Source organism: Contarinia nasturtii, unplaced genomic scaffold, assembly GCF_009176525.2.
Source record: "Contarinia nasturtii isolate CC-2019 unplaced genomic scaffold, AAFC_CNas_1.1 Cnas_scaffold_533, whole genome shotgun sequence".
Classification (NCBI taxonomy): Eukaryota; Metazoa; Arthropoda; class Insecta; order Diptera; family Cecidomyiidae; genus Contarinia; species Contarinia nasturtii.
The window spans coordinates 2,768,634-2,792,570 of NW_022197885.1; the positions used below are offsets into that span (position 1 = coordinate 2,768,634).

Below are 23,937 nucleotides of genomic sequence, written 5' to 3' on the forward strand. Positions count from 1 at the left end.
TAAGTAGTATGTATTTGTATGTTTCATCCACGTTTTTAAGTATTAGTGTACACACATACACAGATTACTAAAAACCAACTTTTTTCAATCAAAAATCTCAAGCGAGCAAGATTGCGAAAAAAGTTCATAGGAAAAAACCGAAAAAAATGTCGAAGATCATGAGATACCACGAAGGAGAACTTTTTCATTTTGTTCTTTGCAAACGGCTTATTTATGCATAGTTGGGTAGGGCTATGAAGGAGCTTTCAAAATGTGGATAAAAAGTTGACCCCCCGGGTGGGACCCTTCCATGGTTCACATGGACCGAATTTTCGGTTCGTCTTTTGAGAGACCTCCGGTGGCGGTCGGACCCAAAAAATCGGTGGAACGGATGGAGGACCTTTGGCCCTACCCAACGATTTTTAGACATTTTGGTATAGTTACCAAACACTCGAAAATGGTATCATTGAATGTCACGAGTTTCGACATTTTTCAAAAAATCGAATGGGGTCGTTTTCATTTTTTAGGTCCTATATGACCAAACTGTTGTGTAGAATCTTATTTTTTGATTATTCTGAATCGATCGCAAACACTAAACATTACTATTTTGAACATCAACCCAAAAACCGTTCACGTTCGTATGGAATCGCCGTACACTAAGTGTACATTCACAGTCATGACTATGGCTATGATCTATTTTCAAAGTTTTTTTTAAATAATTCCAACTTTTGTATGGGAGCTACATTAATTTTTCATCCGATTGGAATGAAACTTTCAGGGAATTTTTTTTTCGTGAAGAAACTGAGCCATGCAAAGTTTCATTTCATTCTGATGATGAACAAGAAAAATAATTTTTTGAAATTTCAAAGTTTTTTTTTTAAAAATACAACAAAAGAAAAGTGAATTTAAATTTTTTTTGATCAAATCGAGTTCTTTTTTATTAATATCAATTGTTGATTTAAACATATGTTAGAATTAAGTTATTTGAATTCTGTGCAATTTTTATTTATCAGCGTAACCTTTCTTCTTGCCAAAAATTGTGTTATGTATTTTTAAAAGTCGATCTGGTACATTCTGAATCATCTCAAGAAGATAAACCGATATTTTAGTGCGGGCCTGTCATTTAGAAAAAAGAAAATTGAAATATTCGACACACACTGAAAGTTTAAAATAAGCGCTAAATTTATTAACTTAAAAGTGCTCGGTTTTAATTGAAATACAAAGTACTTAAGTCGTGAACACATTAGCAATAACCATATAAAAGAAATTTCAAACCAAACACTGAAAGGAACTACTACGGTGAATAAAAGATGAAATGAAATGAATATTTGCAAATGATAATGAATTCTATTATTAATTTTGTTTTTCGACAATCACTTTTTTTCAAGCCAAATAAAAAATCGTTCAACAAGCAAAAACGGCTTATCCCAGAACAACAACATAAAACAAATTAATATGCCAAACCCAACAGAAATCAATTGAATAAGCCAATTACTAGAAGCTATAACATTGCCAATACTAGTGCTTATAATTGTTACAAGTAGTGCTATTATAGATCTAGTTGGTACCTGATTCCTTTTATATTGCTCGTAAATCGCGCGATGTTTTTCCAAATTCGCAGAATTTATGGTGTGGGGCAATTTAAAAAGAAATGTTTCCGTCTTGCTATCAATGGTATCTGTCGCAGAACCATAGACTTTGATTATTGCTTCCTAAGGTAAAAAATCGAAAGAAAAGTTCTGTTTGAAAGTAAAATACTCGTTGATAGATGTAACTTACTTTGTTCTGTGATAAACTGATTTGAAGCATGATAGAATCTTGGGTAAATTTGCATATTTCTTTGTGCGCTTTGATGTCTTGTTTAGTCAGTCGACTGCGAGTATTGTACCAACCAAGAAGCATCCAATCTTTGTTCTCTTCTGTGTCTGTATATAAAAAAATTAACAGTAAAATACATCAGAAAATATGTGTTTTCTGGGAGAAATAAATGAGTACACATTGAGTCATAAAAATACATAAAAAAATCTATTTGAATAGCCAGACTCAACTCACAACATTCAACAACTGTTTTAAGTTTATCCTTATCAATGGTAATCTCTTGGTCATTAGCCATGCTGACTAGTTTGAACGATCGAAATATGTTAATGTTTTTGCCCTTTTTTGTACCGACCAATCCACCAACGACTGAAGGAAAAAAAGGAAATTCATTGTTATCACATATTCCTTGTTTGTTCCAAATAATTGCAAATTTGATGAATATTGACCTAAATTTTCTTCTTTTGAGTATCCTAAAAATGCCGTGGACATGGCGTAAACCGTTTGACGATTCAGGAAAACATTGAGAGAAGGAATGGTTGCTACAGTCATCACATTCGAAGATGATACTTGTTTTGAGCTGCCGGAAACTGGATCCAATGCGACCGATTTTGAAATTGAAACGTTTTTGCCTCGTGCATCGAGCATGTGTGTCACATCCCCAAACATAGATCCTGGTTTGTCATCCACACAACGAATTACTAATGTTTGCATGCTTATTTTCGGCTGATATCAGGAGAAGTAAATAAAATCATTATTTTGGATAGAAATAGTTGATTTGAAAATGAAAAATATTGAAAGAGAAAGTTACCTTTTCTTCACACCCAACAAAATCAAGGCGCAATATGATTGGGCAGCCGATGATATTGCAAAACTGCGTATGCACTGTGATTTCTTCGTTAGATGGACTGGTTGTTGTATACCAACCAACAGTAAACTGTCGAAATCCTTTCGCTGCAGCGAATTACATGTAAAACAAGAGACAAACAAATACATTAAAACCACATGATAATTGTCATAATTCTTAATGCTTGACGTTGTATTTGTCGAAGCGGCTGTATATTGTCGCATTCTTTGTTTAAAATTTTTGTAATTTGTCCACGAAATGCAAATGTACAAAAATACCAAAAATTAAAATGAGCAATGCAATATTGACGCAGTTTTTGTCTTTTTAATTTGATCGTCAACAGCGGCAACCGGACTGAATATATCAAATGGATGAATCGTTGAGACTACGCGTACCACTACGTTTAGTAAACTGTATAACGTAGTCGGTTTGGAATATACCTTGTGCAGTGGCATATGCAATATTTGACGCTTCGTAGTTGATGTCAGTTTGTGAAATTTTTTCAAAGAATTGCGATTGAATGAGCGCATCATTTCGATCTAAAATTTTCTTCGTTTTCAGATCAATAATATAGAATCAAACGTCAGTTGCAACTGGATTTTCTTCCATTAAACCATTGTCATTCAAATATTGACGAATGCTAAGCCCCTCGATCCTTACAATATTTCTGTGTGATTTTTCGGCCAATAATTGTTTCAATGCGTTAGAATGGGCACGCAACGAATTCGGTGGCAAATCGCTCCATCAAATCGCCATTGTTGTCAATGGCCTCGGTGAAAAAGATACATTTGGAATTTTGGTGCATTATCATTCTTATCGATTAATGTAACGGTCATGCTAAGCGGTGCATTGGCCGCATTTGACGCTGCATCACGAGCCATCAACTGAAATCGATATACGCCTGGATTTGGAGGATCACGATCCAAACCCGCTTCGTTCACAGTCAAACAGCCGGATTTGGAAATGAGAAATGACGGTGTGGTCAATTCAAAAATATATACTGGATTTGAATCGGCTGTATTTAAATCATCATCGGTAATTGATAGATGTATCGGTTTACCATTTGCATCCAATTGCAACTTAACTATATTAATCACAAAAGAAAGAGTTATTTAAAATCCAAGCTCAAATTACCGAATGATTCGAATTCACGAATACTCTCCGAATCGATTTTGATATTCTGTATACTGTCACCCTCCAATGCAACTGCGTTCGTAATCTCAATATTTTTGTGCTTTTGTTCACCAATTAATAAACCAATCACTAAAAAAATGGAATTCATTCTTCAATAATTGCGTTTATTCAACAAATTTGTCGAATATTTACCTGGTTGTTCGCCACGTCGATATTGGATCAATTTCCGGTGTTCGCTTATGCTCTTAATGACGTTTTCATGCACGGAGTATTTGACAGTGGGAAGAGGTAATGGACTTATCCTTCCACTGGCGGATTGTGCTGTTCGAAATGTGTTTGAATTACTTGAGTTACTATTATCATTTTTATCGGACAGTGTGTCGGAGCCACTTTCAACATTGTTTTCTGATCTTTTTGGCATTTTAATCATCTCAAATATTTCCCCTGTAATCTATAGAGTGCAGAACATAAAATAAAGAATTTTATGAGAAACTTTTATGGTAAAACACAACAAAAAACAGATTGCACTTCTCTTGTCATTTCAATATTTAGATTACCCGCACTCAATCGTTCAACGTCCCAATCAACCGAAAACACTTTTACACACAATCGTTCGCTCGCACACCGGAATTATTTTTCCACCGAAATTTATTTGATTAGGTTGCAATGGCTGTTGACGTGAAATGTTCACCACGAATAATAAGCAATGTATGTTTCACAATGACGCATTCAGCTCGTTATCCACAGTTGTATAGTCGACCTTTTCTGTCAACGAAACATCCAGTGCGAGTGCCAAAGTTAGAAAGAGATGACTGGTACAAAAATGACGTTTGTTTTTTAGACCGAAAGTCATTTTGATGGTTTCGTATTTTCGTATTTTCGTATTTTCGTATCATGATGGTTTATCTTTATCGCAAGAAAATAGCAACAAAGTCTCAAATGAAATAAAAAATGTGTTGCTGAATAATAATTCAAAGTGATAAATAATAAATTTATTTCGCAATCTTGCTCGCTTGAGATTTTTGATTGAAAAAAGTTGGTTTTTAGTAATCTGTGTATGTGTGTATGTGTGTGTATGTGTGTATGTGTGTATGTGTGTATGTGTGTATGTGTATAATGTGTGTAATGTGTGTATGTGTGTACACTAATACTTAAAAACGTGGATGAAACATACAAATACATACTACTGTTATCAGCTGCTGCCTCTGCAGTGATTTGCATCAATCATCATCAAAACTGGATTTTTTTTTCTTTATCCGAATCATTACGGTGTTCGTCTTATAACATTTAAATCAGTGGAAAATATTTCAAATTCTTTGTGGCTTTGATTTTGTAACAGTTTTATTCAAATCATTTGATTAAATGATAATTAATTTGTGTACAGAACATGAAGAAATATAAAATAAACATGATCAAAAAGTTGCTCCATTTTATTCGAAGAAACCGACTGGGATGATTTCACAACGGCGACATGGCAAAGCCTTTAGATGAGCACTGATATCCGGCTTTCGTAAAAGCTACAAAAAAACATGTGTTGAAGAAAATGTAAACGAGTTTTAGTTAGCATACATTTCATTGACAGAAAATATTTTACCGGTAAAAAAAAGTAGTGACTTACATCGGTGATGCCTTCATCAATAAAATCAACGAAAATGATCAGCGGATCGACACGATTACGTATTGTCTTTCGTGCATTAATGATAGCATCAATGTTGTCTGGTGTGAGCATAAAATCACAATCATGTATGTGAATTTTCCGCAAATTATCCGCAAATCTTATGAATTCCACGATCGTTTCTTCTTTTAGTTTACAAAATGAGATTCCAAACACTTGCAGTTGTGGCATTTCCAGTGCAATCTTGACAATATTCTTTTGCTTTGGTTCGAATATTTCGTCGTCGGAACATTGATTGAATTCAGCTTGTATTTGTAATTCGCTTAAAAAATTCAATTTGGTCACATTGTTGACGACGCCTCCGAAATGGTTCGCTTCAACATTTCGTAAAATTAACCGCTTCAAATGAGTCAACCGTTGCAATTCTAAAATACTGTCGGCCGATAAATCGGAATAATTTTGAAATAAAACCAATTGCTCTAAATTTGCTAAATACGTTGCAATGTCTTTAAGTTCAACATCACAATTGAACGCGCCAATTTTCAATTTTCGTAATTGTTGATTATTCTGCATAAATTCAGAAAAAGTATCGTTAGCTATGTACTCGTTATCGCCTAATGACAACTCTTCGAGACGATTCCATGTGCCTGTATTTTGCAGAAATGATGTGTCCCATTGGATATGTAAACGTTGTAAATTTGGGCAACGTGTCAATAAGGCTAAATCATCATCGCTAAGATCGGTGTTGGCAATGCGCAATTGCAACTCTTCGAGTCGCCGCAAAACTGGTTCAATCGCTTGTAGTGACGTGTCCGAAATGTGTGGCGTTACGATTGATAATTTTCGAATACGATCACCAATTACACGACCCAAAAATTGATAGAACAAAAAGATCTCAGACGTCTGACATAATTTAAGAGTTACAATATATTTTCCGATCGCCTCGATAATGTTACGAGCTTTTTCTTCGCATTCATATGAACGAATTGTACAACTGAATGTTGTTTGCTTTGGAAATTGAATCTGTGTCACAAGTGCATTCAAGCGCTTGCACACTTTTGACAGTGAAACCGTAGTTTCTACATCACAAAAATTGAAAATATGCTCGAGACAATCATCATTTAAATCTAAAAACTCTGTCATTTTTGTGAATTTTTTACAAATTTTGTGCATTTCACAATATATACGGTTAGTATTTAATTTTCAAAATAAAACTTAAATCTAAACGATAAACCAAAATAAACTTTCCAATCAACAGCTGACATTGGCACTTTGTTACCGTATACACGTACAATTTGTTCAAATGACATAAGGCAACTTTTCTCTCGGCTTTGTTCTCTCTCTCCTCTCTCTCTCTCTCTCTCTCGGAACTCTCTTGTTCACAACCACCAATGCAAGTGCAAATGTCAAAAAAATGAAATGACGAACACAATCGACAGTATGTATTTTACTGCAAGAGGGCGCTTCTATCACACATTCTTTTTCATCTCTGAACATAGTTTTTTCTCGCTCTATCCACCTATCACATTTAAGCATTTTGCATTTGAGAATCATTTGTGGCAATTGTGTCGAAGAGTTAGACAGTAGACTCGGCACACAGCCGAAAGGTATAATTTTTTTGTGTGTGAAAGTTTATCGGTAAATTGCGTTTAAATCTCAAATCAATTGATTGTCTTTGCATACATTAAAATACACTAAAAATGTCGGCAAATAATTATTTTGGATTTACACATGGTGGCACACAATATGGGTGAGTTAAAATGAATTGGAATTAAATGTGAACCCGGCTCATATTTTCGCTGCTATGCGTCAGAGTATGAGTGTTTCAGTAATGGCGTCAATGCGATCGATATTTTGTCTGTGATGTCATATTTTCATCGTGAAATTCTTGATTCATATTTAAAATCGATATTTGTTTCATGCAATGTCTGTGTTATTTGAATGTTATTTGTTTTAAAAAAATAAAAATTTATTACGACATTTTTCAATACTAATTGAAAATTGATTTTTATTTTATATAGGGCTGCTGCGACTGGCCCAACCTATCCGGCTGCTCAACAGTACAATGCAGTCGCACCGACAGCTACTGCTGCAACCTATAGTGCGCAGCGAACGGGTGCCTACGACCAGGCTGCTTATCAAGCTGCAGCCCAAGGAACATATGCTGGTATGTAATAAATATTAAGAAGAATAAGAAAAAAAACATCCGCGGAATAAAAAACCTTTCAAAATGCACGATCATTTTCCGAACGATTCGGTTTTTTTTTGCCTTGTCAATAATTCAATATGAAAATGCAACTAACAACGCAATTTGTCACCATTAAATTGATAAGTGTATCAGTTTTCAAGGTGTCATACTTATCACTCACTTTAACATTGATTAAACATTCATGAATCATTTTACTCTTTAGTAAAAACTATGTTTTATTATTTTCGTCTGTATTCAATATGCGCGTATTCATATCACAGGAGCTGGTACACCAAGTGTCACATATGATTATGGCTATGGACGTACATACGACACAACCAAAACCTATTATCAACAAACATCTACTGCCACTTATCAAGCGGCCGCTCAGCCATATGCTGCACATGCAGACGCAACCGCCCAACCAGCGACAAAAGTAAAAGTTTGTATACTTTATTTTATTCATGAAGCGTTTAAAATTGATTTTAATGGTTATTTCATATTGATTTTTTTTTTTCGATTAGGTGACCGGATATCAAACAGCACAATATGTTGCTGGTCCTACCAGAAACAATGTTCCACAACAACAAGCCAAACCAGTCGTCGCTACTACTCCATACAATGCAAATCAAGCATACGCACCTCAAACGGCTTACCAACAGAATCCACAAGCCAATGCCCAACCAAAACGTAAGCGCACACAGACACGTTTATCGATTAAACAAGTTTGAGAGAAAATGAATGACATTTAGATGGTATCACTGTAACATTGACAAAAATATCGATTTTTTCTCTCTCTTCATATTTATAGAACCTCCAGCAACAACTACTTCTAGCAATTATTCGAGTTATGATGCCGCATTGTATAGTGCAGCCACTATGTATGCCGTACAACAAACAAATAAACCAAACAATGGGTAATTCCTTTTTTAATTTGATTGCTTTACTTCCGATGAATTTAATTTCAATGAATTTATAAAAATTCATTGCTTTTCTATAGACCGAATCCGGGTTGGCAAGGATTCAAAAAGGGTAACATGAAAACACAACGTCCGAAGCCACAACCAAAACCCCAACAATTGCATTATTGTGAAGTGTGCAAAATCAGCTGTGCTGGTCCGCAAACCTATCGTGAACATTTGGAAGGCCAAAAGCATAAAAGACGTGAAGCTAGTTTAAAAATGGCCGCAACAGCGGTACAAACAAGTCAAAATCGTGGCAATAATTTGCATTGTGAACTTTGCGGGTAAATAACGACATTCGGTAACAAAAATGAAATTGAATATTTAATCTCCAAATTTAAAATTTCAGTGTAACTTGTACCGGTAACGATGCATATGCAGCACATGTTCGTGGTTCGAAGCATCAAAAAGTAGTGAAACTTCATCAAAAATTGGGCAAACCAATTCCAACCGTCGACCCAAACTTTAAAAAACCGGTCAAAGTAAACTTTGTCCCAGCCGGCGGTGCGGTCGAAGGAAGTAACGATGCAGCCGCACTGACCGCAGGCTCTGTACCACCGTCAAATGTTTCGGTACAACAAGCAGCAGCAACGGTCCCATCAGACGCAACAATGACAAATCCAAACAAAGTTGAATCCATGGAAGACGATAGTGCTTTATCACTTCCGGAAGACGATATTAAGCCCGTTGGCAATGAATACATCGAAGAGATAAAAGGTGAAGATGGCAAAATGATAAAATTCAATTGTAAATTATGCGAATGTGGATTCAATGATCCAAATGCAAAGGAGATGCATATGAAAGGACGTCGTCATCGTTTGCAATACAAACGTAAAGTTCAACCAGATTTGGTGGTTGATTTAAAACCGACACCACGTCAAAAACGCATTGCTGAAGCAAAAGCACAACGAGCTGCAATGCAAGCAGATTTTTGGAATCGTCAACGTAATTTGGGCGATGATAGCAATGACATTGGCGATGGAATGTATTGGGATGAACGTAGACGATTCGATAATGAATTCGATAATATGCCATATAATATTCCATGGAATCGAGGTTTTCCACCAGGTCGTCCAGCACCGCCATTCATTCGGGCACCAATGCATGCACCATTCTTTGGCATGGTTCCACCGGGACGCGCACGACCAGAAACCTTTGACGATCGTCATGTTGTGGCCAAACATGCCGAAATCTATCCTAAAGAAGAAGAATTACAATTGATTCAACGTATTGTATCGCATACTGAACGCGCTCTGAAATTCGTATCGGATGCATTGACCGATAAATCGGCACAAAATGTTACTAACGGCGTGAATAAAGTCGAAGCACCAGCCACCGAAACTAAAACCGAAACTGACGAAACAAATGCAACAAAACCAAATGAAAGCGAAGCAGCTAATAGTACAAGTGCAGAAAGAGAGACCAAACCGAAAGAAGATGGTCGCGATAATCAATTGTTCTCATTTCATAAAGAGGCTGAAGGCAGCTCAATTCGTTTACTTAAGGGTGTTATGCGAGTCGGATTACTTGCAAAAGGTATTTTTGTATATTATCTATGCAATCTTTCGATCTTATTTTTATGTGGTTGTGTCATTTACTGTAGGTCTTCTGCTTCAAGGCGATAAAGTTGTTCAATTGGTAGTATTATGCGCTGAAAAGCCAACAGTATCATTGTTGAAACGTGTCGCAGCTGAGCTGCCCGTGCAATTGAAGCAAATTTCCGAAGATCATCAATTCACCGTGACAATGGAGCCCGAAGAGAGTGCCGTTTTGGTCTCCGATGATACGATAACGGTTAAAGTTTTCCTAACATCGCCACTACTTCGTGATCCTCAGCAACAAGGTGAGTCATTCAAATCAGTCCGTTTGTTATTCTTTCCCTGTTTTCATTTCATATGAATGAAAAAAGAAATTAATCAATCACTTATGAAAAATAACATCAAACATAACTGATTTGCAAGCAAAAAATAATAATAATAAAAGAATAAATCACTCGGAGAGAAAGCACTCGATTTCGAGTTACCAGTTTCGGTGGCTAGAACACTCAACCTAAACACACAGATTCGACAATCAAATGGATCAAATGGATGATTTGGAAATCCGTGGAATTTTTCTTGTTTTTTTATATCCTGTGAACATACTCACCATGTTACACTCGATATGAAGTAAAGTTGATTTAGTCATGTGTAAATGATACCTGTGACCAAATAAACTAAATAAAATCTCAGGAGAATATTGTGATCTTCTGCAGAGTAAAAAACTTTTAAAGTGAAGCAAATCTGAAATTGGTGCTTCGAAATCGTATCAGCGTGCGGACAAAAGCAAAAAAAAAAAAAAAATTGTGTAAATAACCAAAAATCGGCCAAAAAAATCAAACCTATTTTATTTCGAATATCTCTCGTAATTTAAATGGCAACACTTTCGATACCTTTGTCCATGTTTCCGAACTTAAACATTTGATTTTGATACGTGCGTCGACGTATCGACTATTTAAAAAAAAAGAATCGAATTCCGTGAAAAAGTCCAAAAATACGATGTACATTTGAATAAAATAGGTCAAATTAATAATAATTTCCACCGTTCTTACCAATATTCTATATATCATTTGTTTTCGAATTCAACACGAACAAAATATCAACAAAGCGGACGCCAATTACTTTATTCAAATAGATAAAGAAAAAATAAAAATGGAAAGAAAAAAAAACAAAAGAAATAAATAATTATTGGACATCGTTTGAGACATGCCGATTTCAATCGCGTGAACAAATCAATTAATATCATGGAAATGTGACGGCAAACTAAAGTGAAAAGTGTTTTCGTCGAGTTGACGAACCAAATGAACATCTCTTGAAATTGTCCAATACTTATTTCGCCTTGTTGCGAATTAAAAATAAAAATACGAAAAAAAACCGTAATGGCATGAGTAATCGGATGCAGTGCAAAAATAAGAAAGAAAGAAAAAAGAATGCGCGATTTGTGATAATTTGTTCAAGAGCAGTGAAACAACGGAAACGTATTGGAACGACCCGATCGAATTGGATTTTAAAATGCAAATCGTAATCAATTCGAAGCAAATCAATTCGTATACATATTGCAATCGATCACATGCAAATGAAATTAAACAATGAATGGAATCGAGCAAATTCTGAATCTTGACTCATTTTCTGTTTCATAATTTCGTCGCAATTGAATTCGCATTTGCTCGAATTGATTGTCGTTTTTCAATTTGAAGTCCAACCGCAAATGTGGCATCAATGCATTGAAACGTGATTTGGCCTTTATACATAAGATATAAATGGGCTACATCACAATGGTTTCGATGTGTTTTTGCTCATGATGAGATTATTATCCAGTCAACAATAGAATTTTAGTGGTTTGTTGAGTATTTTGTATAATAAAATTCAGTGCTTCGAACTTAGCTAGGCAACGCGCTGAGCTAAATTTATTATGAACGTAAACAAAAGCGAAAAAAAAACAGCAATCGTTTTTCTTATGATTTTTCAATCAATAATTACAAGAAAAAAACAACACACAAAGAAAACCAAAAAATGAAAGTATGATACGAAACGAGCAAATGAACGATATTCATGTATGTAAAAAAAAACTTGCGGAAGTGAAGGAAAAATTGCATACAGGATTTTTGACCATCAAATTTTACACATCGAACAAATGGAGTCACGGTTCTTTAAACGATTTTCAGAATGACACACTGAAATCGAGAGAAAAAAGAAACCATTTTAAATAGCCGATCGATACGATACAAAAAATACAAAACGTGTGCTGACAAACTGTATTGATAAATCCTCCATATCGAAATTCAAAATAAAAAAAGACACCAGAATAACAAATATGTCAGCAAATCGAGATAAAATAGCCAAAATCATTCGATCAGAGTTAGAAACTCTTTTCGAATTGTTACGTGCTATTCTCGGCCACGAACTACCACCAAACGAGTGACTAACCAAAGTAATCAAAAAAAAAAATAAAAAAAAAACTACAGACTTGAGTTTTGCTACAGTTTAGATGATTTGAATTTTTTTTTCTATATTTGTATTTGGAGTATTTATCAAATGTCAAAAGCATGAATTTCTTATTCTGTGTTAATGGTCAAACACCCTGTTACTACCTTGCACTTTAGATTCAAATATTGCTGCAACAGCAACGGAACAAACGGTTCCGAATCCCGATGATCTACTGCCACGCGATCCATGTCTTCAAGCTCTTGCTGCATTGAGGCACGCGAAATGGTTCCAGGTTTGTTTTTTGAAATTGTTGTCACCAGAAAATGAGAAAGAGAAAATATGATAAATTCAATTTGAAGGGAGAACACATTTAAGAAAAAAAAGAAGCAAATTTAAAAGGAGTAGAAGATGATCGTTGCGTTCTGACAATCCTGTAAAGTCGAAGAAAGGATAAAGAATACATTTTTTTCGTTTTCATTGTTGTTCAATTTGTTTATTTTTCCTTTGCGAAGAAGAAAAAAAGAGAGAAGAGAGTAATGATAGATTTTATTATAAAGTACAATTAAAACCTAGCTAAAGAGATCAAGCACCTAATTTTTTTATCGAAAATATTGAAAAAGTATCAAAAACTTATTTTACATCGAACATTTTTTTTTTTGTAGAATGTATTGCTTTTTATTCCATGAAAATATATGGAACGTAATTTGAATGAAATTGTTGAAATTTTCGCATGCGTTGCCTTGGCAATCATAGTTTCTATTTTAATAGGCGGTAATCAAATATTCTTCAAATGCAAATTCATTGAAAATCGTGAAATGAAAAATTATGATGTAAGCGTGCGAAAAATAAGAAAGAATTTCATTCAAAATGTGTGCCATTTTAGTCATGTGGCGGTTACGGTTTCATGAAACATTTACTAATATAAATCATTTTATTTTTGTTTGTTTTTACTTTTGCACAATTGTTGTGTTTTGTGTATTTGAATTCGGTTCGCACAAAATTCAATGATATTTTTAGGCTAGAGCAACTGGTTTACAATCATGTGTCATGATCATTCGTGTATTGCGAGATTTGTGTCAACGCGTTCACACATGGACACCACTCAGTCAATGGGTAAACGATGAAAAATATAAAAAAAGGATGCATTTAATAAATCTTCCATATTTCAGGCATTGGAACTATTAACCGAAAAGATAATATCGTCGGCTGGCATGCCATTGAGTCCAGGCGATTGTTTGCGTCGTGTAATGGAAGCACTTTCCACTGGATTACTGATCAATGGGCCCGGTTTAATGGATCCATGTGAAAAAGATCCACTAGATGCATTACTTGGCTTAACAAAACAACAAAGAGAAGATTTGACTGTATCGGCGCAAACATTCTTGCGTATGATTGCATTCCGTCAAATTTACAAGGTAACATCAATGTTATTTATTTACATAGAAAACAATTGACAAACAATTGTTATTATTATTATTATCATTCGAAGGTATTGGGAATGGACCTCTTGCCTCCACAGAAGTTTGCCGTTCGTCAATGGCGCTTCGGCCGTAAGCGTAGACGTTCCGGAAATGAAGGAGCCGAATCTGAAGGTTTGTAATTTACACGAAATTCAATGTTAAATTGATGAAAACAATTGGTTTATTTCGGTCATTTCAGGTGATTCGAAAATCGTAAAGAAAGATGCTGAAAACACCAGCATGGAAACATCCACAACTGAAACAACATCGGTGGCCGCCGATCCAATTTCAACCGATGCGGCTGTTGCTAATTAAGGGATAACCTATTTTCCACCTATTGCATTCACACTTATTCTGACAGCACAAAACTGAAAAACCATTCATTTCACCATTTTGTGCGCGTGTTTATGTTATTTTCTATTAATATATTTGGTCGCTATAACAACAACAAAAAATTGAACTTACTATTACACGATTTTATTTTACCAATTTTACTAGTTTAACCACATTATAATTGAATTGTTTGAAATATCTAGAGCGATAGTTCAAGATTACGTATAAAAATGAAGACATATTTGATGTGTGGACGAAGTATTTGTAATATGGCCGATGCAAATTCTCTTCAGGATCACGACAAAATAATGATTTTTTTTTTTTTTGATTTATTGGTCATTACACTTTTCTCAAGAAGTTTTTTTTTAAATGATTAATTGTATTGATTAGAATTTACAAAAACCAATTAGACACTTTAATGTGAAAATGAGCAGCAATGCCATATTGCCGAAAGTAAAAACTAGGGTATTCAGTAAATTTGATCACATATTTCAGTATGAAAACTACAATAGAATGTTTTATTTCATATAGCATGAATAGATTTATAAATCAATAAATAAAGTAGATTCAACACTCCTATCGCAATTACGAGAGAAATGAATAAAAAAATATATATAATAGACAACGTCTCATACATTTTGCGATTCGATTTGCTGATTGATGAATCAATTCAAATGTGGACAAAAAAAATGAATACAACAAAAAAATCTCAACGCATTTTCAAAACAAACGACAAAAATTATTCTTATGGATTTAAAGAGAAAATTTTATTCCTATATTATTATAAAACGTATTGAGGAACAATAAAATTAAAGGAGATAAAATATAAAAAAGCACGTTTTTTATTCTCAATTTGTGCATACGGATGAAGTAAGTATGTACACTAGAGTGTTTCCCGTATCAGCAAATAAAAAAATGGTATTTCTTAATTCAAAGAAGGCAAAATTCTATGTTAGTAAATGGCATTCATATAACGAAGCGATTGATTTTAGCACTTCCCGAAACGAAAACATATCTGAAAATATAGTTGATTAGAATTTGAAGTACAATTCTCTTTGCTGTTTGCACGTATATCGACACTGTTCGCTTTGATAGAATATTGTTGCGATTCTTTAGAATTCGATAAATAAACAAAAGAAAGTATTCAACGCATTTTCAGAATCGTGTTGTTCGCTGTGTCAGCTGTTTTTTTGGCCTGTAAAATCATTTTATGATTTGAACCAAGCAGTCCATACAACACATACACATTTATATCCATCGCGATAGGCTAATAATAATAATCATTCCGTTTCTTTTGCTCTTAAGTGTTTACATACAAACTGTGATTCCGTTTATTGGTTCCGTACCATACATTCTTATTCAAACGCTTTATAAACAAAAAATGTGTGCAGTATAAGAATGCTTTCGACACAGAAACATCGGAATGTGGAGAAGTGTGTTGGTTCAAATGAAACGATCGTGTTGAAACTTGTCAGAATCAATGTTTTTTTTATTTGAATTTGCATCGTCATAATTTTATTGGATTCGATTGATAAAAGTGCTAAAACATATTTTTGGATTGTGTCAGTGTATGTTATATTTGTTTCTTGCTTTCAAAGAAGTTTATTTTTCGCTGTTGGCGGTTTTCTATTGGAATTATTGTCAACCGATTGTTTTCAAACGAGATATTTGCGGTGAATTTTGTGTTTGATTTTGTTTAGTTTTGATAATAACAAAACATTCACAAGCTGAAACTGCAAATATTTCGATTCAACTTTGGACCGTGTTGGTGTGGTTTGCATTTATATGTTGCATTCAAAAGAGTTAATATCACTCAATTTGTCGATTTTGAATCACTTCACGCTTAACATTCAATCAGGTAACATCAAGTGTCAGTTTTGTCCCCATATATTCAGTGCTTCCTATTGATTCAATTCATTTAAAAATTACACAGTGCAGAAAATATATTTGTCATTTTATTTGTGTTCTAAATTGCGCGTGTGTTTTTTTTTTATTTCGTTTTAGTTCAACATGTCAACGACTGGTGAAACAACGGCGGCTACAGCGCCAAGAAAAAAGCGATACAAATTTCAAACGAATGCGCAAAAAGAAAAGGATGCTGATGATGATGTAAACGATAATGGATTGTTCGCGATTAAAATGCGCCTCAACACAATTTTACGACCAGAGTTCAATCACATTGTCAAACCGTGGATCGAACAGAAAAGCATAATGTCAACGAAAATCACCGTTTTGGCATCATTACTTTTCTTGGATAAAGTGAAATCGGCACAAATGAATCGACAGTGGGAGTTTTTTAAAAACCGAACGTATCCGGCCAAAAAAGGAAAGAAGAAAGGACAGCTCGTTGAAAAGAATCGTGGCGAAGAAGTGATACAGCAATGTTTCTATGCCGTCTTGCAAAAAAACAAAGAAGGTGAGAATATGGAGCCACATTTCCGTCAGTTTGTCGAAGAGCTCAGTCCAGAAAATAATTTCGCCTGGCCCAAGAACGATTATTTTGGTAATCATTTTAAAACGCTGTGCCAAAATCACACGCGATGCTTGAAAACCGGTCAAACGACACACTGCAAGAAGAAGTTGAAAAATTATCTGCGAATGCGAGCATGGCAATTCAACTCAGTGTCTACCGGTTGGAAATTCGACAAGAAGGACATTGACAATGCAGTCGATTTGATGATTCGAGGCTACAATGCGATCCGTGACACTCATCAAAATGCAGATTTCAAACGACACAAGCGAACATTACTTACTGGCATGGTTACTGCAATTGTGCGAGAAGTTGGTGGCCCAACCAATGATCACAACATCAAGGATTTTTCAAAAGGCGATTATTGGTTCAAAGCAACTGCAATGTGGCTCGTTATGCAGACAGAAATTGATGAGTGGCACAATTGGGCGCAAGATAACAATGTGAAGATACCAAATATCAAAAATCTCTCGGTTGTTCCATTGCCTGATTATCAACGAAAGGCAGTGTTTATGTGCAATGATGTCTTCTATCGAATGCTGGCCGAATCGAAACAACTTCCACAAGTTGATGGTAGACAAGCAACCGAAAGTTACATTCGCCAGAACAAAGAATTCTATTGGAATCAAGTATTCGATTTTACGACCATCAATCGAAAACTGAAGAAAAACAAAGAATTCCATTATACCATCGTCAGCAACGGTGAATCTGTGTCGATTATGTATCGCATGTCAAAGCAACACAAGCAACAGATGCAGAATGATGATATTCTTCGAAAGCAATTCATCGGCGGAAAATTTGCTTACGAACTGGGAATCGATCCAGGCATGAAAACATGGAATGCCACAGTTCGTCGAAATATCAAAACAAAGAAAGAAGTGAGTGTTTAAATTTTTGGCATTATTGAGAAATAGAAAGTGATACAGTTACGTGAATAATTTTTTTCTTCACTTTTCCATTTCAGGTCAACATGAAAACGTCCAGTAAGAAGTACCATTGGCTGGCAAAGCAGAAGACGCGCGATGTAAAGGCAAAACGATGGACGAAGCAGTTCACCCAAGAGGAGCAGGACGATCGAAATAATCGACAATTGTATCAGCGAATGCCTTCACCACTGGGCATACTCTGGATTGATTACGTTCATCATCGTATCAAAATGCTCAAGAAAGGAATGGCCGTGTATACAACACCGAAATACACGCTGTTGCAGTTTGACAAGTACGTCGAATCGAATCGAACCGTTGATAATCTCACTGGGAATTTGGTCAATCATAAAGCCGCAATTATTCACATGGGAAATGCAGAAATATCACCAAACTCGTGCATTCGAATCAAAAAGCATGTGAGAGCTCCAGGTACGCGCAAACTACTCAAAGGCTTTCGAAAACGTCGCAATTGTCGTGTGCGCAAAACAGATGAGTGGGGTACATCGCAGCATTGTGCAAAGTGTGGGCGACGATTTAATCCAGCCACAAGGAGCCATCGATTCAAAGTGTGTGAAAATTGTGGAGCGGAGCCCGATTCAATTTTCGCCGAATATTTACCATCAAAAATCGTAGCACAGCGCAGCAAACGGCAATTGAGGTACAACAAAGATGTCGTTGAACTTTATTTGATGCGATTTTGGGCAGAAGGACTCATGACTGAGCAAGAATTCGATATTGCTGCTGAACGTTTACTGTCTAAGGTGGCCGTGTATCCAAAAAAATTGGCAAGTAAACACAGTGAGTGGTAAATTGGAATATGTTCAAGTCAATGCTGATGCACCGTATGCAACTGTTCAACAGCCATATGCAGTCGATGATGAAAATGAATTGGAAATCGAAGACGAGCAACTACTAATGGCTGTACACAAGACATCTTGGGATCGTGATATCGTCGCCGCCAAATGCATTCTCATCAAAGGTATGTGTATTAGAAATTTGCATTTGCATATATTCTACATATTAAATGAAATGCACGCTATTTGAATGATCTATTTTAGCGCTCGATGATAAATATGTATGCAATATTTAATGACATTGAGAAAATATTTTTTTAATAAAAAAAAAAATTTATGTTGAGATATCTAAACATTTGTATAGATTTAAGAAAAAAAATCATTTCTGCCAATAATCTATACATTATTTCCGTGTGTGTGTTTACTTTTGAATAGGACATTGTGAGCTGTTTGGATGGGATATTCCGGCAGGATTAGACAGACGATCACCGCGACAGCCAGCAGTTCAACCGAATCAGCAGCCTTAAGCATCACCAATCACCATTCGTACTCGAAAATTAATCAAAAATTAATATTGTAATTTGTTACATTAACTGAGACTGACTGTTGTGTCTCAGCATTTCGAGGAAGTACTTCTAGGTGTTTTTTTCTGTAAGTATTCTTCACTATGAGATTGTATTCATATAATGGAGTGATTGATATTCATATTCAGAGGCAACAATCGTTTTTCGCTTCGGGAAGTGTTGATATAAATCGCTTTGTTGTATCGATGCTACTAACCAGCATAGAATTTTGTCTACTTTCAATTAAAAAATACCATTTTTCTATTTACAGATATGGGAAACACCCTAATGTACACCATCACCATCGTTTCTATCAGCACGAAATATTTTTATCAGCATTTATGACGTCGCTTCATGAACGACTATGTTTGATTCAATTTTTTTCGCACTATCGCATTTTACAACTTCACATTTTATTACTTGCTCCCTCCCGAAAGAATTTCCGTAAATGAATGGTGAGAGGCAGAATTTTGTTTCAATTTTCTCACTCATTCTGAATGAGTCATTCATACAGTTGGACTTTTATAATTCGAATCCCGTCTGATGATTCGAATTAGCCGAGTCTCACTGTTCAACATATGCAATGCATAAACGATCTACGCCTCTCAACATGTTAATTAATGATATGAGCAATTAACAACACTCAATGTGTTGAAAAAAATTCGGTGGGTTGAAAAAAAAATGCACGATAATCAGCTACGATACCGCGATAGTATGTTTAAAGAGCCAGTGTTTGGAGTGCAGTCGCACAGACCACAGCGATTTATAATTGCATTTACTCATTCACACGATATTCATAAATCGACAACGGAGCTAACAACTCCGCTAGCATTTTTACACTTTTCCAAAATTTTAATTACTTGAATATCGAATTTCGCATGAAGGTAATTAAAAGAGTGATTATTCAACAAAAAAATTAAATATGCTGAATACTAACATTGACATATTTCAAAGTTAGAATGTGTTTGTGTCAGCAATATTTCAAAGCTCTCAAATTCTTATAAGAAATTATTAAGTAGTTATTTGGAAATGTTTGGTGTTGCTTTGACATTTCGGGTGACATACATTGGCATTGAAATGTCAATTTATCATATCCACTTGTCCAGAAATTAAAGTTTCTACGGTGTGAACTGAATTTTATTGATCTAAATTATGTTGAATTGATTTGTGTTGTGTTTGACGTGACGGTTACTTCATCGTACAGCTGTTATGTTTACTAAAAATAAATATTTTTATTTCGAGAACAGTGTAAAACACTTACACCAAATATTGGATGTTTAGTGTTAGTTTAGCCACACATCAATCCACACTTTTTCAAATGTTCCGTTCTAATCTAGTTTTTTTGCTTGATTACATCAGAATGTGTTTTGTATGAGAAAACAATAGCAACAGACAATTGCGCAGAAAGCAATTATAAGAATAAATAAAGTGAAGTGTTTGATTGCCATAAAATACATTACGTTACTTTTTTTAACCAGTTTATTTTTATCAATTTCAGACGGATTTGTTGTCGGATGAAATTTTAAACATTTGTCTTCCTTCGAAACGAAAGATTAGTCAGTGAAAATAAAAACAAAATTAAAAACATTGAAAAAAAGTACGAAAAATTGATATGCAAGGATTGAGTAGTACGACAAAATCCAATTCAAGCTTATCATGATGAATTTGATAATTATCTTTTGCACACATTCATGATAGTAAATTTGAATTTGTGTGAAAACTTGTCTTATCGCTACAACACAGCCATAATTTATTTCATGATTCCAACCATACGTCCGCTAGTAGTCTCAAGGCAGTTCATTTGATAAGAGTGATTGTGAGTGATTTGTTTTTTTTTATGTTCTAATACAATTTTTTCCGTTATACAAATTTCGGCGAGTCAAAGTGTGAATGAACAAACAGTTGTTCTTCGAAAAATGAAGAATTACAATACCGATGGTGCACGTCGTGTGAATGGGAATCGACCAAATGCGCCACCACCCGATTACATTGTTTATCCACATTTAGCAGAAGATTATGAACTCCGTAGACGAAGTAATTACATGTTGGCCGGTGAAGTAATTCCGACGAGTGAAAATGTGGCCTGTGAACGCATCAAAACATACCTCATTTACTGCCTTATAATATTAATCGTGCTACTTGTTGGTGTGCTAAGCTACACATTGGTGATATTATTTGAGGAAAAATCAGACGTACTTCAACCCGAACCGGCAATTAAAAATGCACCGATTGATTTACCTATTGAACAACGAACATGGTATGATGGTGCATACAAAGAGCTTCGCAACTCACTTAAATTCAAACCAAACAAACAAAAGGCTCGAAATGTCATTCTGTTCGTTGGTGATGGTATGGGTTTAAGTACAGTAACTGCATCACGAATTTATAAGTATGGAGAAGAAGGACACTTGAGCTGGGAAACATTTCCACATTTTGGCATGCTTAAAGTAAGCAATTCATTTTTATTTTGTTACATTTAATCGAAAATAATCGATGTTTGAATTTGTTTTTATTTGCTCCCAGTAGACATACTGTGCAGATCATCAAGTATGTGATTCGGCATCAACGGCGACTGCCTTATTTTGCGGTGAGTTCGTTTATTTCGATTTTAACGTCATATCACTCTTTTTGTTGTTATCAAGTACTTTATTTTGAATGAATTGTCTGAAAATGCTTATCGTTGAATGTTTGTTAGGTATTAAAACAAATTACGAGACAAGTGGTGTCGATAGCTCGGTGAAATTGGGCGATTGTTCTGCATCATTGAATCAATCAAGCCATGTTGATTCGATTTTAAAATGGGCCCAAGATGCAGGAAAAGCCACCGGATTTGTTACAACAACACGCATTGTGCATGCTACTCCATCTGCACTGTATGCACATGTACCGGATCGCAGGTGAGCATTGGAATAACATAGCAAAAAAAATAAGTAATCTTTTCAAAACGTTGTTCATGTAGGTGGGAGTGTGAATCAAAAATGAAAGCGGAACATCATGAAAAAGGTTGTAAAGATATTGCACGGCAACTGATCGAAGATGAACCGGGCCGTAGCATCAATGTTATCATGGGTGAGAAATGCTTCCTAGGAATGTTAAAAACTATTTTCATTGTTGACGAATTGCCATTCCTTCTTTTGATTATTTCTATTTTCTTTTCCAATTCGTCCTCAGGCGGCGGTCGACAATGTTTAGTTTCAAATGTAACTGGTTCACCAGAAGATCCTCTGGACACTTGGGCTTGTCACTCCAAAGACGGTAGAGATTTAATTAAAGACTGGACCCACGATAAACAAAAACGAAATCTTCCGCACTCCGTTGTTACTAACAACGAAGAGCTTAACAATCTTGATCATAAAAATACAGAATATGTTTTGGGTATTTCACATACGTAATTTTTTTATTCAGTATGAATAATCTATATTTTATGTCAAAGGTGTTTTTGCCAACGGCCACTTAAAATATAATCATGAACGTGATAACGGTCCGAAGGGAATGCCCTCCTTAACGAATATGACAGAGAAAGCACTTAAAGTATTGAAGCGAAATAAAAATGGATTTGTACTAGTTGTTGAAGGAGGTTTGATCGATCAGGCTCATCATCGAGGCCATGCACGTCGCGCGCTTTCAGAAGTAGACGCTATGGATGAAGCTGTCAAGCGTACTCTAGAGATTATGGAGTGAGAATTTATGAAAATAAAAATAATTTTGATATAAATAGTTTGAATGTTACCTTTTTTCGAATTTAAAACAGCTCCAAGCGAGATGAAACACTCATCATCATAACGGCCGATCATTCACATTCTCTCACCATTAATGGATATCCAAAGCGTGGAAACAATATTTTAGGCATTGCCCAAAAGTCGAAAATGGATAATATATCATACACCACCCTTCTATACACCACTGGAGGTCCTGGTGGATTTCAGATGGAATTGAATGATAAGGGAGATATTCAACGTCGAAATCCCTTGAATGATGACACAACTGGTTACACCTACATTCAACAAGCTGCCGTGAAGACCGATGAAAATGCGCATACCGGTTCGGATGTTACAATCCATGGTATGTAGTTTTATTTAATCAGCCCAAATTTCGTATCATACAATTCAAACTATTCCGTTATCATTGCACAAGCCATTATTTTCAATTTAATTTCTCTTTTTTTAAGCTACGGGGCCTTTCGCACATCTTGTACAACGTGTTCACGAACAAAGTTATGTAGCACATTTGATATCATATGCGGCTCGGATTGGGCCTTTTAGACACTTATGACAATAATTTTCTGTTTGTACTTTGTTTTGTTTTTAAATCTAAATAAACGGTATATTCTTCAGTCGGAAATAGTTTCATTTCATTTTTGTTTGTTAATAGAAGTGTTTTTAGATCAGTTTACTTAAAATAGCTTATGTTAATGATTATGATTTCATGTTTCCATTTTATGATTTAAGATACGATATTTTCCGAGTCATTCTGTTATAACGATATAAAAATTCTATTAGTACTCTCAGAAAACTCAGATGTTAAAATTCAAAGTCATCAGAGCAAAATGCCATTTTAACATGAGGTTTTCTTTTCACATGGTAAAATATTATTTTACCCGCAACACATTTCTTTGCGGGTAAAACGGCATTTTAACATGTGAAAAAAACCTCATGTTAAAATAACGACAAAATGCCATTTTAACATGGGGAAATTTTGTCACATGTTAAAATTCCGTTTTACCTGCAAAGAAATGTGTTGTGGGTAAAATAATATTTTACCATGTGAAAAGAAAATCTCATGTTAAAATGGCATTTTGCTCTGATTACTTTGAATTTTAACATCTGAGTTTTCTGAGATTTATAATTATTATTGAGAATTTTTTAAATAAATGTATTGGATCATTGTGA

At 35.0% G+C, this 23,937-nt stretch overlaps 6 protein-coding genes across 8 annotated transcripts in view; 4 read left to right on the plus strand and 2 right to left on the minus strand.

Moving 5' to 3' along the window:
* The window catches only part of LOC116339702 (protein elav-like), a 31,961-nt gene extending 31,428 nt beyond the window's left edge, over positions 1-533 (plus strand). Inside the window, exon 3 of the mRNA XM_031765732.1 lies at positions 507-533. Within this exon, the coding sequence (XP_031621592.1) occupies positions 507-533 (27 nt within the window). The remainder of the gene's footprint in view (positions 1-506) is intronic.
* Positions 534-883: 350 nt separating this feature from the next.
* On the minus strand, positions 884-4,543 carry LOC116339835. The gene is made up of 9 exons (XM_031765904.1): positions 4,333-4,543; positions 3,968-4,226; positions 3,776-3,904; positions 2,606-2,748; positions 2,244-2,520; positions 2,032-2,163; positions 1,759-1,904; positions 1,548-1,691; positions 884-1,095 (listed from the first exon to the last, which is right to left on the minus strand). Exons 2-9 carry the CDS (start codon positions 4,203-4,205, stop codon positions 982-984), a joined length of 1,323 nt encoding a protein of 440 aa, XP_031621764.1. The 5' UTR covers positions 4,206-4,226; positions 4,333-4,543; the 3' UTR covers positions 884-981.
* Positions 4,544-5,098: 555 nt separating this feature from the next.
* On the minus strand, positions 5,099-7,460 carry LOC116339836. Its single transcript, XM_031765905.1, has 2 exons — positions 5,394-7,460; positions 5,099-5,292 (listed from the first exon to the last, which is right to left on the minus strand). Exons 1-2 carry the CDS (start codon positions 6,561-6,563, stop codon positions 5,206-5,208), a joined length of 1,257 nt encoding a protein of 418 aa, XP_031621765.1. The 5' UTR covers positions 6,564-7,460; the 3' UTR covers positions 5,099-5,205.
* On the plus strand, positions 5,655-14,801 carry LOC116339834 (zinc finger RNA-binding protein). 2 transcript variants are annotated; one of them, XM_031765903.1, is made up of 13 exons: positions 5,655-7,140; positions 7,412-7,557; positions 7,860-8,014; positions 8,103-8,268; positions 8,390-8,495; positions 8,579-8,824; positions 8,890-10,076; positions 10,144-10,383; positions 12,679-12,794; positions 13,520-13,615; positions 13,672-13,917; positions 13,992-14,094; positions 14,162-14,801. In XM_031765903.1, the coding sequence occupies exons 1-13, from the start codon at positions 7,091-7,093 to the stop codon at positions 14,275-14,277; spliced, it is 2,973 nt and encodes a 990-aa protein (XP_031621763.1). In that variant the 5' UTR covers positions 5,655-7,090; the 3' UTR covers positions 14,278-14,801. The 2 variants fall into 2 exon arrangements, with proteins under 2 accessions (XP_031621763.1, XP_031621762.1); XM_031765902.1 differs by having other exon boundaries at positions 5,964-7,140; positions 7,860-8,020.
* A 1,504-nt stretch (positions 14,802-16,305) lies between these two features.
* On the plus strand, positions 16,306-19,329 carry LOC116339410. Its single transcript, XM_031765267.1, has 3 exons — positions 16,306-17,643; positions 17,730-18,670; positions 18,921-19,329. Exons 1-2 carry the CDS (start codon positions 16,306-16,308, stop codon positions 18,498-18,500), a joined length of 2,109 nt encoding a protein of 702 aa, XP_031621127.1. The 3' UTR covers positions 18,501-18,670; positions 18,921-19,329.
* A 391-nt stretch (positions 19,330-19,720) lies between these two features.
* LOC116339411 (alkaline phosphatase-like) lies at positions 19,721-23,389 on the plus strand. Of its 2 annotated transcripts, none has more exons than XM_031765268.1 (9): positions 19,721-19,932; positions 20,547-21,495; positions 21,575-21,635; positions 21,744-21,945; positions 22,008-22,117; positions 22,220-22,423; positions 22,482-22,725; positions 22,800-23,110; positions 23,217-23,389. In XM_031765268.1, the coding sequence occupies exons 2-9, from the start codon at positions 20,965-20,967 to the stop codon at positions 23,318-23,320; spliced, it is 1,767 nt and encodes a 588-aa protein (XP_031621128.1). In that variant the 5' UTR covers positions 19,721-19,932; positions 20,547-20,964; the 3' UTR covers positions 23,321-23,389. The 2 variants fall into 2 exon arrangements, with proteins under 2 accessions (XP_031621128.1, XP_031621129.1); XM_031765269.1 differs by lacking the exon at positions 19,721-19,932 and adding an exon at positions 20,236-20,476.
* Positions 23,390-23,937: the final 548 nt, after the last annotated feature.

What these genes read in the sequence shown, in the direction of transcription:
- LOC116339836 (XM_031765905.1), bottom strand. Translation starts at nt 6,563, where the DNA reads ATGCACAAAATTTGTAAAAAATTCACAAAAATGACAGAGTTTTTAGAT. An exon ending in TTGATGAAGGCATCACCGAT is followed by an intron (nt 5,293 to 5,393) that starts GTAAGTCACTAC and finishes GTTTTTTTGTAG; the next exon opens with CTTTTACGAAAGCCGGATAT.
- LOC116339410 (XM_031765267.1), top strand. Translation starts at nt 16,306, where the DNA reads ATGTCAACGACTGGTGAAACAACGGCGGCTACAGCGCCAAGAAAAAAG. An exon ending in ATATCAAAACAAAGAAAGAA is followed by an intron (nt 17,644 to 17,729) that starts GTGAGTGTTTAA and finishes TTTCCATTTCAG; the next exon opens with GTCAACATGAAAACGTCCAG.
- LOC116339835 (XM_031765904.1), bottom strand. Translation starts at nt 4,205, where the DNA reads ATGATTAAAATGCCAAAAAGATCAGAAAACAATGTTGAAAGTGGCTCC. An exon ending in TCGACGTGGCGAACAACCAG is followed by an intron (nt 3,905 to 3,967) that starts GTAAATATTCGA and finishes CCATTTTTTTAG; the next exon opens with TGATTGGTTTATTAATTGGT. An exon ending in TCAGTTTATCACAGAACAAA is followed by an intron (nt 1,692 to 1,758) that starts GTAAGTTACATC and finishes TTTTTACCTTAG; the next exon opens with GAAGCAATAATCAAAGTCTA.
- LOC116339411 (XM_031765268.1), top strand. Translation starts at nt 20,965, where the DNA reads ATGAAGAATTACAATACCGATGGTGCACGTCGTGTGAATGGGAATCGA. An exon ending in CACATTTTGGCATGCTTAAA is followed by an intron (nt 21,496 to 21,574) that starts GTAAGCAATTCA and finishes TGCTCCCAGTAG; the next exon opens with ACATACTGTGCAGATCATCA. An exon ending in AAATACAGAATATGTTTTGG is followed by an intron (nt 22,424 to 22,481) that starts GTATTTCACATA and finishes TTTATGTCAAAG; the next exon opens with GTGTTTTTGCCAACGGCCAC.
- LOC116339834 (XM_031765902.1), top strand. Translation starts at nt 7,091, where the DNA reads ATGTCGGCAAATAATTATTTTGGATTTACACATGGTGGCACACAATAT. An exon ending in ACAAATAAACCAAACAATGG is followed by an intron (nt 8,496 to 8,578) that starts GTAATTCCTTTT and finishes GCTTTTCTATAG; the next exon opens with ACCGAATCCGGGTTGGCAAG. An exon ending in TTGCATTGTGAACTTTGCGG is followed by an intron (nt 8,825 to 8,889) that starts GTAAATAACGAC and finishes TTAAAATTTCAG; the next exon opens with TGTAACTTGTACCGGTAACG.